We start from the raw sequence: 12,801 nt of genomic DNA, 5'->3' as shown, positions 1-12,801 counted from the left end.
GGAAAAAATATTATCCAAGTTCATTTAAATTGTTAGTTTATAAAATATTATTATTATTTTGTGTTTTTCTCTTTGGCCCCTTTTTTTTATGGTACGTTCTTTGGATGTTTGCTTGAAGATTAGAAACACTACACACTCTTCTTGTTTTATCAATGTTTGCTTGGAGATTAAAAATGCTTACTCACTCTTCTGGCATTCATATGAGCTTGACTTCCAATGTTTCACTTCCTGCTAAAAAAGCCCCCTGGTGGTTGAAGAAAAATCCACAGAAAAGCCACATCATGCTATAAGCTGCACGGTTCAAAGCGTGGGCTTATAGTCTGAAAAACACGGTACATAAAAAGTGCTGAAATCGCCCTTTATTGAAGTTTCACAAATCAAATAAAGGGTTCACAGATCTCACTTGGTTTTAAATATTCTGCTATTAGAGCAGAATGATCTCATCAGGTTTGAAGAGTCTCTGTGTTGTGTTTTTTTTAACTGGAGTTGAAAGATACAAAAGGTAGTAAAATATTAGGTGGAATCACCCTTTAGCCATTTCCCAAATCAAAAGCCGCAATCGGAAACTAATTTCAGCCTAATATCGTCATCTAGGACATCTCTAGACCATAGGAAACGTAAATCGTTCTTTATGCCTCTCTTTTACACTCCACCACCACTACTGGATTTCCAGAAACTGTATAAACACACATTTCCACCCAAAAACAAACGTTTTTCAGGATCTCAAGAAACTAAATTGGGATCTCGAGCAGATCTCTATATGTAAGATATATCACTCACTTGTACTATTTTTTCAGTTTTAATCTAAGTCAAATTTTACAGAAATTGGAAAAGAAATAAGGGTGTTACAATCATTTTTGGGAGAGTCATGCTTATCCTACATCAGAACAGTATGGTTTTGTGGACATCACTCAAAGCATAGTAATGGCGCAACAAACAAGTTAAGTCCTTTGCCAAACTGCCATGGTTAACATGAAGTGTGCTCATATTGAAAACATCAAAATATCTCACCATGAACAAAAGGCTGAACTTTTGTGACTGGCATGGTTGGACTGGGTGCAGCTTGAGAATAAAGCTCTTCTGGGTTGCCTGGATCTTTCTCTGGTCTAAAATCTGCAATAAAGCTGCCAAGGGGACTGATAATAAGAGTGTTGGGGGTTTCTACCGTGGGGAAATCTTCCTCCGTAACTGAAACCACTTCGATCTTGGAGCTATCTGAATCTCCAACTATCTTCGTCTGCAATTCCTAAAAGAAAGATATGTAAAGTTAACAGTTTATTTACACATCCAACTGATCCACATACAGTTAAACCAAAATCATTTTATGGCCATGACAGATTTAGAAATAAGATGATTTTCATTCAGCCATATTTTTCATATGTTTTTCATATATTTCAAATAGGAAATATGAGACCAGCATCTCTCAAAAGATAATAAAAACACTGCATCAATAAAAAGATGAGTATTTTCTTTGCATAAATTTTACTCTTAAGTGTCATGTTGAAAAACATTTGTACACTTCTCAATGATCAATGGAAACATTCTTATTGGCATTATAGCGATCAAACCCTTCCTACAATAATTGGTATTCCTTCACTATTTGATTTGTTATCTTCATGCTGCTCGAAAACAGTCGGAGTGCATTGGCCCAGGTCAAGGCTATGAAGCCACTGATTCTGATTCTCTTTTTAACTAATGTCCACTCACTAGATGATAAAGTGGATATTTTACATCTGGGGCTGAGTGTTTCTACAGAGATCCAGAACTGTGTCATTTTTTGCCTAACGGGAACCTGGAATAATAACAACATGTCGGACTCAGCTTTCAGAGAGGACCGCGACTAACAAAAAACAAGAGGAAGAGGACTCGGTATGCACATCACCTTCGAACTGTGGATTGGTAAAGAGCTGCTGCTCTGAGGCAACTTATGACAGTGAAATGTTGGCCATGCTATCTGCCTCGAGAATTTACTGCAGTGTTCGTCACCATTGTTTACATTTCACCAGGTGCCAACGCTAACAAAGCATCAAAGAAGATGTATGACACCATTAGCTCATTGCAAATAAAAGACCTGAGGTGTTTTAAGTGGTTATTGTGAGGGACTTTAATTATGTGAACCTGACCAACACTCTCCTAGTTTTTACCAACATGTCAACTTTCCCACATGGGGAGAAAACACTATGCTAACATCCATGTTGTGTACAGAGCTCTTCCTCGCCCCCATCTTGGCCTCTCCAGCCACATCTCCATTCTACTGGTGCCAGCATATCGTCTGCCGATGAGAACAAAGAAGAAGACAGTTACTGTGTGGCCCAGAGATGTTTGTGTGCTCCAGGACTGTTTTCAATGCACAGCTTGGCAGGTGGACCTGGAGGAACACACCTCCTCTGTTCTGGGCTTCATCTCTAAATGTGCTGTTGATGTCACCACCACGAGAACAGTAACCTGTTACCCAAACCAGAAACCTTAGTTGTATGCTGACGTGAGAGCTCTGCTGAAAGCTAGGGACGCTGCATTCAGGAAAAGGGAAGCATCAAAGCGACATATGCCTGTCGATCGTTCAAGAGTTTATCTATCTGCACAACTGTTACTTGGAAACACAGTGGGGGCAGAACAGTCAGTACTCCGAGAGGTAAGGAAAGAACTGACTGCAGGCATTCTGAGGGTCAAAGCCACATATGCCAGGAAAATTTAAGGTCACTTCACCACCAACGACCCCCAGTGCACATGGAAGGCCCTGAAGTGCATCACAAACTACAGCATCAGAAACATATCATCAAGGACTCCATCAACGTCACTGTGGATACACATCTGAGTGCCTACAGGAGGAACCACTGATGCCATATCATCTGTGGTCCACACAGCCCTCACCCACCCGGAGAGCAGAAATTCTTACATCCATCTGCTCTTCTGGATTCCTCCTTGGGTTTCAACACCAAGTGGTTGAAGACCAGGAGCACCTGGTCTGTTGCTGACCCTGGTGCACCAGACAATGGTGAAGCTCTACTCTCTTGGACTGAGTCCCACACTGGGGAATTGAATTCTGGACTTCCTGTGAAAGAAGAGTACACTGTAAATCCAAACATGCACCTCCTGCAGTTTACTCGAAGGTTGTGTCACAGGTCCAGCCTTTTCTTGTTGGGTACCCAGGGGACAGTAGAGAGCAACATAGATGTTTTGGGGGAAGAAGAAGAGTGAGGGAAGTGACCAGTTGGTATTGAGAGCTGGGGGTGAAAGCTTATGGAAGCCAGCTGTATTTGTTTACCCTGCCAGAATAGGAATAAAGTACTTAAAGTATTCATATGCCTCCTCCTAGGTTTTGCCCCGCCAGCAGAGCAGAGCAGAAATGGGCTTGTTACTAGCAAATGAGCCGAGAGTTGTTCTGGATTTAGGGAAGGTAACAACTGTGAGGATCATGTTCTTTGATTTCTCCAGCTTGATCTGCTTTGTCAGAAGACAAAGATAGAAGCCTCAACAATAGCCTGGATCTATAACTACCTGACAAACAGACCACAGTTTTTGAGGCTGAAGGACTGTGTGTCTAACCAGGTGGTCAGCAACACAGGAGCACCATAAGGGACTGTACTCTCACCATTCTTTTCACTGTGTACACTTCAGACTTCCAGCATAAGTCTGACTTCTGTCATCTACAGAAATACTCAGATTACTCTGCTGTTGTCAGGTTTAACAGAGATGGACAAGAGGCTGAGTTCAGAGATCTAGTTTACCAATTTGTGGTATGGTGAGGGAACAATCATCTCATCTTGAATGTAAACCAAACAAAGGAGATGATTAGATTTTAGGAGAACAAGATTAGATCAAGTCCTGTTTCCATCATGGTAGAAGAAGTGGAGGTGGTTGAGGAATATAAATATGTCAGTCTTCATCTGGGCTTGAGGTGCATCAGTGAAGGTGTCTTAAGAAGGAACAGAGTAGACTAGAGGAAGTTAGGATCCTTCAGCAACATGCTGCAAATCTTCTGTAAGTCTGTCGTTGAAAGTGTTATCTCTTCTGTTTTCATCTGTTGGGGCAGCAGCATCAGAGCCAGGGACCTAAAATGGCTCAACATCATCACTCCCACAGAAAGATGGGAGTGATCATTTTTGCAATGGTTATTTTATAATAACCATGGGTACATAAAACAGCATCATTACAATGTCATTTCAGTCTCTGCTGAATGAGTCTCTTGTAGAAAAACACGTTTTTTTACAGAAAAGAAAAATTGCTTGACTTTCTATCTAGTTTTTTTATGTAATGTAATATAATTTTACATTACATGCTGGAAGGAACAGCTTTATTTTGCATAAATGAAGAGTAGATGCACAACAATACTAGTTTAGCCTTTGAGCAACTTGCTAAAACTGTTTTAATTATGTAACATTAAATCTTACTTGGCTGCAACTGTATCAATGGCAGCTCTCCTTCTCTTCAGTGTTTCTGTTACTGATCACCACATCAGTTCAGCGTTACGCCGGCTAATGACGTTCCTGTGATTCACTTGTCTGGTGTCTGATTTTCAAATATTTTATGTTTTATTGAGGGTTTTTGTACATATGTTTGGGCAGTGTTGTAGTCCTGTCAAAGCAGCAACTTATATTAAAAAGTGTTTTATTGTCTGTGGATGCTGCCCGCTTCCATGGAAGGACAACATAATATCACTCTTATGTAGGTAAAATAACGATATACTCACTGTGTGAAACTAGATGCCTATATGCATTGAGTTTCTGCCATCTGATAGCCTAACCTATCAGATGAGTGCAAATAAGCAGTTAGGTGTTACTAACAAGGGTGGCAGGTGGTGAATATTGAAACTTTTATTTTATGAAGTGCAGTCTACTTTTTATCTTCATTTGCTCTAACTTTCTCATGCATATTTTCTTAAAATATTATCCAGGAAACAAAAATTTACACAAATAAAGTTAGAAATACAAAATGCACATGAAAATTACTTCAGAATAACCAAATGCACCATTTGGTTACATAAATTCTAAAACAAATACTTGCACAAACATTTAATTTGATCAGTTTTCAGCCCTTACTGTTGTTGTACTTGATGTATCAGTGGTGTTAGCAGCAGTATCTGTGAAGAGACATGGGGTAGAGGGTCAGTGTAGGGGTAAAAGATAATGAAAAATAAGAATCAGAGGAACTATCAGCAAAGAGAAATATACTATAAAGTAATTCTATGAAATTGTAGCTTACAAATTAAACATACCTGTTTCTGCAATACTCATCATGTCATTGTCCACATGCAATTCACTTTTATCTGAAAAGAATTCCAACCACACCGTACTTTCAATGACAATGTGTTCCCATTTTTATTTTTAATTTCCTTTGCAACCCGTCTTCTGTCGTGTCTCCCGTTAGAAAGAGACACCTGAGTGGTTTGGTTCTCAGGTGTGTGGCTCAGGTTGCAGAATCCCTCCCACTTGTTGCATTGGATTACAAATGGCCATGTTCCAGACATCTAGACTCTAGATGTCTGGAACAACTTAGTGCCTCTAGATTCTAGAGGATGAATCTGTTGGTTATTTGCAAGTACTTATAATTTACCTTTTATAATTCTGTACACTGAGGAAAGGGTGCCTCAACTACTCAAGGAGGTTTAAGGTTCAAACATTTTTCACATAGGGACAGGTAGGTTTGAAATTTTTCACCCTTAATAATAAATACTTTCTTTTATAAAAAGCATTTTGTGTTTACTTGTGTTGTTTTTCCTGGAGTAACTTCACGTTCAAAAACGAGCCCAGAAAGGCGCAACATGCCGCTTATTAAATTTGCAAACGACTTTTAAAAAATGAAGCCCAAATATTAATAATAATCGGACTTGTCGACAGAAACTCAAAATAGTTCCAGTTTTTCCACCAACAAAATGCTCATCTCCCTCCATTGTTTACATTTCTGTTGCATAGAGACGTCGGTCACTCGACAAGACGAGTAGAGGAAATACGATTAAATAACAAAAGAAGATAGTAACGCAGTAACGCAAAAATGATTTTTATAAGTAACTGTAGTCTGACTACTGGATTGGAAATAGCAACGCGTTAGATTACTCGTTACGGAAAAAAGTGGTCCGACGTCAGTAACGCGTTACAAATTAACGCGTTACTGACATCATAATATATCAAATATGATTTAAAACAAATTTTACTTTGTAATTTAATATCTTGAAATTGGGCTTCTGTCTTTTTAAAATCTCATGCTCTTCCTGAACTCAGGAAGTCATTATGTCATGGCTCCTTTATTTACCCTTTAAAAATGTTTTTATCACACAAGTAGCTCGTACAACGGGCTTACCAGATGTGCAGTTCCACCAGATGTGGAGTCACATCTGGTGACTCCACATCTGGTCAGTCACCAGATGTGGAGTCAGCAGCCACTTCAATTAGTGGCTGCTGACTAATTGAAGGAGCTGAGTGGGGAGTTGTTGTGAAGGGCTGCTCTGTCAGATGGAAGGTCTGAAGTGAGGAAGCTTGGAAACTGCAGCTTAGAGGAGGAACTTGAAGGAGGGGCTAGGTCCAACCATGCCTTTGGCACAGCTGAATGGTTGCCAAATTAAAGGATTTTTCAAGCTTGCATGAAAGAAACACTCCAGTCGGGCTGGGCAATGTATCGAGTATACTCGATGTATCACAAGTTTTTTACTTTACGATGGTTAAAATGGCCCTATTGCAACCATCAAGTATAAGTTATCATTAAAATAGTAATCTTTTGCCATCTAATTTACTGCGAGTATGGTTTATCTGACACCCTACAAATGCATCACTAATCCCTACCCTTCCCAACCTGAAAATGTTCTAAAAATCACACAGAAAAAACAACCAACATGGTGGAAAGTTTGAAGCAAGTGCGTGAATGAGATGTGTAACTGAAAAGGAATCAGATGAGCTCGTCTAGTTCCACAGAAAAACAGTGCTGGATCAATAATTTGCCAGTGGTTTGGATTTTATATGGAGGATGTCGAACAAAATGAGGTAATTTGCGAAACATGTTATATAACTGGGGCTGCACAGTGGAGCACAGGACCCTCCTGACCCGATTAGGGACAAGGGTGATCAGAAAATGGATGGATGGATGGATGGATGGTTATATAATTGCTGCCACAAAAGGTTGTACCACAAATTGTTGGGTTTCAGACATGTGACCTGGATGACATGAAATTCCGATGGAGGGCCAGAAGGGGATTTCTCTGGTCCAAAACAAGCAAAATTGATCACACGCCAATACCCTAGATAAGGATAGGATTTTCTCTTTTTTCCTTTCTCTGTGTCTCTCTCTCTCTTTCTCTCTGTATATATATATATATATATATTCTCTCTATCTCTCTATCCCTCTATCTCTCTCTCTCTCTGAGTGAATGGTGGAGTGAGTGGAGGTGGAGACGGGAGTGTTGGACTGAGTGGTTTGTTGAGTCTTTCTACCTTTTGTTTTTTCCTACAAGGTGTTTTTTTTTGTGACACTTTTTTCTTTACTCTGTTACTTGATCTTAAGTGGAGTTTTGGTTGCTTCAAACTGGTCCGGTAGCTTTTTGCTGCCGGTTTGGTTTGGCGTTTTTTGGCATCATGCCTGTTGTGGAGGGCGGTGCAGGTTTTGAAAAGTTGACCCACCGACATGCTGTCAAATTCATACCAGCAGTGAACTGTTGAGTAGAGGAGGCAGTCTGAGCTGTTGGAGGAGCGGTAGGTTATGATAGTGTGAAATCTGCTTCCTGTATGAATGGTGCAATCGTGATATTTCTAGATGATACATCTAAAGTGAGTGAGTTGGTTGAGAGGGGCGTTGTCATTCATGACACTTTCACGCCGGTTCTCCCGCTGGTTACTCCAGCTAAAAAGATTATAATTTCAAATGCACCCCCGTTTATTAAGAACGATCTGCTTGTGAAAGAATTATCACGCTATGGACAGTTAGTTTCACCCATACAGATGGTTTCTTTAGGATGCAAATCTGTGCTTCTTAAACATGTCGTATGTCATAGAAGGCAGGTTTTTATGATCCTTAAAGACACAGCTAAAGAGCTTAACCTGTCCTTCAATTTCAAACTAGATGGTTTTAATTATATGGTTTTTGCCTCATCAGAGAACATGAAATGTTTTGGTTGTGGAGCGGAAGGTCATATAATTCGATCATGCCCAGAAAAACTTAAGGGTGCACAGTTGGTGGAGGCTGGCGATGGGGATGGTGCCGCCAAAGCGGGCCGCAACGCCGCCGACGCGGGCCACAGCGCCGCCAAGGCGGACGTCGCTGAGGCGAGCCGCGGCACTGCTGAAGTGGGTCACACAGCCATTGGTGGTTTCACGGTAGTCAGTGAAGGTCTTGCTGTTGTTGGATCTGGGGTTCCTGTTTTTCCGTCTGTTGGAATTGCAGAGAAACAACCTGAAGTTCGATCCTCTCTTAATTGTGATCGTTCTGATGAACTTGATATCACTGTTTGTGAGATGAACCATGATCAATCTGTGAGGTTTTGATGCAGATTTGGGGGATAAAAGGACTGATGAAGTTTTTTGCGACAGCTTTTGTGAGGATGACAGCATGCTTGATGAGGATTTTTTGAAACTGTCCCAGAAAAGGAAGAGTTTTGGACCTGCTAACAGCAGCACTAAAACTCTTAGAGCTAAGAGAGCCAACAGAGCAGAGAGCAGTTTGGAGTCTGACGGTGGTCTGTCGTTGATCCACGAGCAGCAGAGTCTGGATCCTCCTGCTGAAATTAAGAAGTTTTTACAAAAAACTAAAGGACTCAGGCTGATTAAGGTGGAAGAATATTTTCCAGATTTAAAACGGTTTGTTGAATCCTAATATAACAATTTAAATTACTTTATGATTATATATTTTCTTTCTTTCCATGATGGCTGGTGAGGCACTGCCTCACCTGCCTCCCCTGACCGCACGTCACTGTCGTATACTGAGTGTTTATTGGCATTTTAATACAGCTCTTTTACACGATAAAGCTTTTAGGACAGCCTTTGAATATTTCTGGGTCAGTCATAAACAATCTAAATCAGATTTTTCTTGTGTCCAACAGTGGTGGGATTTTGGTAAATGTCAAATTAAACAGTTGTGTCAACAGTTCACTCGCAATGTCACTAGAGATATAACCAGATCTATGAGGGACTTGGAGACTCAGATAGTAGAGCTGCAGGGTTTGGCAGCATCTACAGGAAATCGAGGGTTTTTAAATTCCCTCCAATCTAACAAGGTCGTTCTGGCCAACCTGTTGGGCACAGCAGCCAAAGGAGCCTTGGTCAGATCACGCTTCCTAAGTGTAACGGAGATGGACTCCCCGTCTCAGTTTTTCTTTGGACTTGAAAAAAAGAATGGACAAAGAAAGATTGTTCTCTCCCTGAAGTCTGACTGTGGATCTACAGTCTCAGGTTCCTCTGAGATCAGGAAGTTTGCTGTCAATTTCTATAAAGACCTTTTTAAGAGTGAACATTTGGAGAATCAGGATGTGAGAGATGGTTTCTACGAAGGACTTCCTCAGGTGGATGCTGAAGCCAATCATAAATTGGAGGCTCAGCTCATTCTGCATGAACTGCATGCTGCCTTGATGAGCCTAAAGAGTGGTAGATCCCCTGGCCTGGACGGTCTTCCTGTTGATTTTTACAAGTCATTCTGGTCTGTGATCAGCGAGGACTTGTTGGAGGTGATCGTGAATAGTCTGCAGAGAGGTTGGCTGCCTCTGAGCTGCAGACGGGCAGTCGTCACTCTACTCCCAAAGAAAGGAGACTTACAGGATCTAAGGAACTGGCGACCAGTCTCTTTGCTCTGCACGGACTACAAAATATTTTCTAAGGTTCTGGCTACCAGACTTAGAGAAGTGATGTCTTCAGTCATTCACGGGGACTAGACCTACTGTGTGCCTGGCAGGTTGATAAGTGACAATGTCACTTTAATCAGAGACGTTTTGGAAATCTCCAACTCATTGGACATAGAAATTGATCTGATTTCAATAGATCAGGAAAAAGCTTTTGACCGGATTGAACACCAATTTTTGTGGCAAACTTTGACTGCTTTTGGTTTCACCCCTGGTTTCATAGCTATGGTCCAGGTTTTATATCGTGACATTACGAGTGTGCTTAAAATTAATGGTGGTTTGAGTGCTCCTGTCAATGTTTTAAGAGGAGTGAGGCAAGGGTGTCCTTTGTCAGGGATGCTTTATTCTTTAGCAATTGAACCTTTGCTTCATAAGCTGAGGAAAGATTTATGTGGTGTTTCTATTCCTGGGTGTAATGTGTGTTTAAAGTTGTCAGCTTATGCTGATGATGTAATGGTTTTTGTAGACACACAGGAAGATATTGATGTTTTAGTAAACTCTGTCTTTTGTTTTGGCTGTATCTCTTCTGCAAAAGTAAATTGGAGAAAGAGTGAGGCTATAACAGGGGTGGCGAACAAGTTAGACACAAAGAGCCGAAATCTTTAACTGTGAAAGTCCAAGAGCCACACCACGCGCTGACCTGCCAAGACAGACACACACACACGCGCACACAAACACACATAATTAAAACCATATATTTTTCTAATAACACACTCCTCTTCTTACAACATAACCCTCAAGTGTCCACCCTCAACACACACATCAAATGCAGCTTAGCCAGAGGTAATACAGCAACTACCCTGGAGGTCAGACACCCCCCTCTCCACACACACACAGGCACTGCTCTCTCTATCCCTCGCTCTGACACACGCAACTAATGAACACACTTCAGATACATAGATAGGGCCTGTATAATGTAAATTGATCAATATTGAAATATTCACACAGGCATGTTTAGTCAGATGGTATTTTTTTCAAACTATATCAGAGTCACAGAGTTTCACATCACAGTTTCTTACCTTGCTGGAGGTGATGGGGTGATAATCTCAGTGGGATTTCTGGCATCTCTTGTTTCTAGTAATCCTCTGCAAATCAGGTTGGTATTCAGTTGTAGCCACTCGGAGCAGTTCCTTTACGTGAATGTCAGTCAGAACGGACCGATGCTTGGACTTCACGTGTTTCAAGGTAGAAAACAGGGATTCGCAGACATATGTTGAGGAGAACATCGACAGCAGTTTGAGGGCGGCTCTTTTTACACACGGGTATTTTTCAGTTGGCACAACTCTCCAAAACGCAACAGGGCCTTCTTTCAAAAGAGATTTCAGTCTGTCATCCTCGCGTAGCTCAATCATCTCCAGTTCACTCGCTGCCTCATCAGTGACAAGCGGGGATTTGAGGCAGTCTGCCTCTGCATTAAAAGGGTCGATGAGAAGAGCGATCTGTGGTCTTTTCTGCTGCAGGTCCTCAAAACGCGAAGTAATGCTCCCGTGCAGTTGCGCAAGCATTTTCACGTACTGACCCATATTCATTTTAATGCCAGCCTTCTGCTGGGCGCTGCGCAATGAAGGAAAATGGGACAGATTGCCATTTTGAATGTGCACTTTGAACAGCTTCACCTTGTTAACAAAGGAGAATACACTTTGTGTCAGATCAGGAAGAGTTTTTCATTTCCCCTGCAGGTCCAGGTTTAGTTTGTCCAAGTGTGAAAGCATGTCCACTAAGAAAGCCAAATCCATAAGCCATTTGGGGTCTGAGAGCTGAGGGTAACTTTTGTTCTTTTCTGCCATAAACAATTTTACTGGTTCCAAAAGCTCCAAAAAGCGTGAAACCACTTTACCTCTTGAGAGCCATCTTACAGCGCAGTGCAGTGGCAAGTCACCTGGCAAGTCTCCGTCTAGGTCAGCAATGAGATTTTTGAACTGTCGGTGAGTAAGGGCATGCGTGCGGATGTAGTTCACAATCTCCATCATAGGTTTCATGACGTGGTCTAAATTCAGTGTTTTAGACACGAGTTGCTCCCGGTGGATGATGCAGTGAAAATTCCAAAAATCGGGGAAGAGGTCATCACCCTTACAAAGGCCCACAAGGCCGTTCACAGAACCAATCATCGATGGCGCTCCATCCGTGGCTATTGCGGTGAGTTTTTCTAAAGACATATTCGCTGTTTTGAATACTTCCATCATTGCTTCTTTTACGTCAGTGCCGCGAGTTCTGTCTTTTAATGGGACAATATCGAGAAGCTCTTCTTTCACCACGCAGTCCTCAGAAATCATTCGTACAAATATTGCCAACTGTGGCTTGTCCTGTATGTCGCATGACTCGTCTAATGCTACACTAAAATAAGCACATGCGTTCAGGTCTGCATGTAGATCAGATTCAAGCGCATTATTTATGTCTGATATTCTGGTTTCAACTGTGTCATGACATCTGGAGATCAGTGATGGAATCTTTGAGTTGTTTGTTATCTGGAGCCAAAATGTCAATTAAATCTACAAAACACTGTTTTAAAAACTCGCCTTCGTTGTATGTTTTTTTAGCACGGGCAATATTCCATGCCACTTTATAGGATGCAAGTGTCACAGCTTCTCCACGCTTGGTCAATTGCTGAAACACTTGAGACTGTCTTTTTACCTGGCTTTTCAATGTGCTCAATTTTTGCTTCTGTAGTTCAGTACCTTTGGGGAAATCCTTGTCAATATTAGCATGGAGTGTGCTAAAATGACGCTGAAGGTTTGAAGCCTTGTAATGTGATATCGTGGTATCGCATAATAAACAGAGCGATTTGCCATTCCGTTCAATAAAAAAGTAAGCATCTTCCCATTCTTCCAGAAATGTCCTGTGTTCATCGTCATATTTTCGTTTAGCTTTGCATTTTGCCATTTTTACAAAGAAGGTAAATCTGCGGTCTGCATGCATATAAAATGTTTACCTATATTTCCCGGCATGAGACGTAATCCGCGCATATGATTGGCGGTCACTTACGTCTC

General features: G+C 41.3%; 1 protein-coding gene across 1 annotated transcript in view; it reads right to left on the bottom strand.

Moving 5' to 3' along the window:
- The window catches only part of tmprss3a (transmembrane serine protease 3a), a 65,890-nt gene extending 53,684 nt beyond the window's left edge, over window positions 1–12,206 (bottom strand). The window contains exons 1-3 of the mRNA XM_044131927.1: window positions 10,834–12,206; window positions 5,040–5,080; window positions 1,012–1,246 (exon numbers count right to left, since the gene is read on the bottom strand). Coding sequence (XP_043987862.1) covers window positions 1,012–1,246; window positions 5,040–5,080; window positions 10,834–10,879 — 322 coding nt within the window. The 5' untranslated portion in view covers window positions 10,880–12,206. The remainder of the gene's footprint in view (window positions 1–1,011; window positions 1,247–5,039; window positions 5,081–10,833) is intronic.
- Window positions 12,207–12,801: the final 595 nt, after the last annotated feature.

The sequence above is a fragment of the Gambusia affinis genome, linkage group LG11, assembly GCF_019740435.1.
Source record: "Gambusia affinis linkage group LG11, SWU_Gaff_1.0, whole genome shotgun sequence".
NCBI lineage: Eukaryota > Metazoa > Chordata > Actinopteri > Cyprinodontiformes > Poeciliidae > Gambusia > Gambusia affinis.
This window is presented reverse-complemented; position numbering and strand designations above follow the sequence as displayed.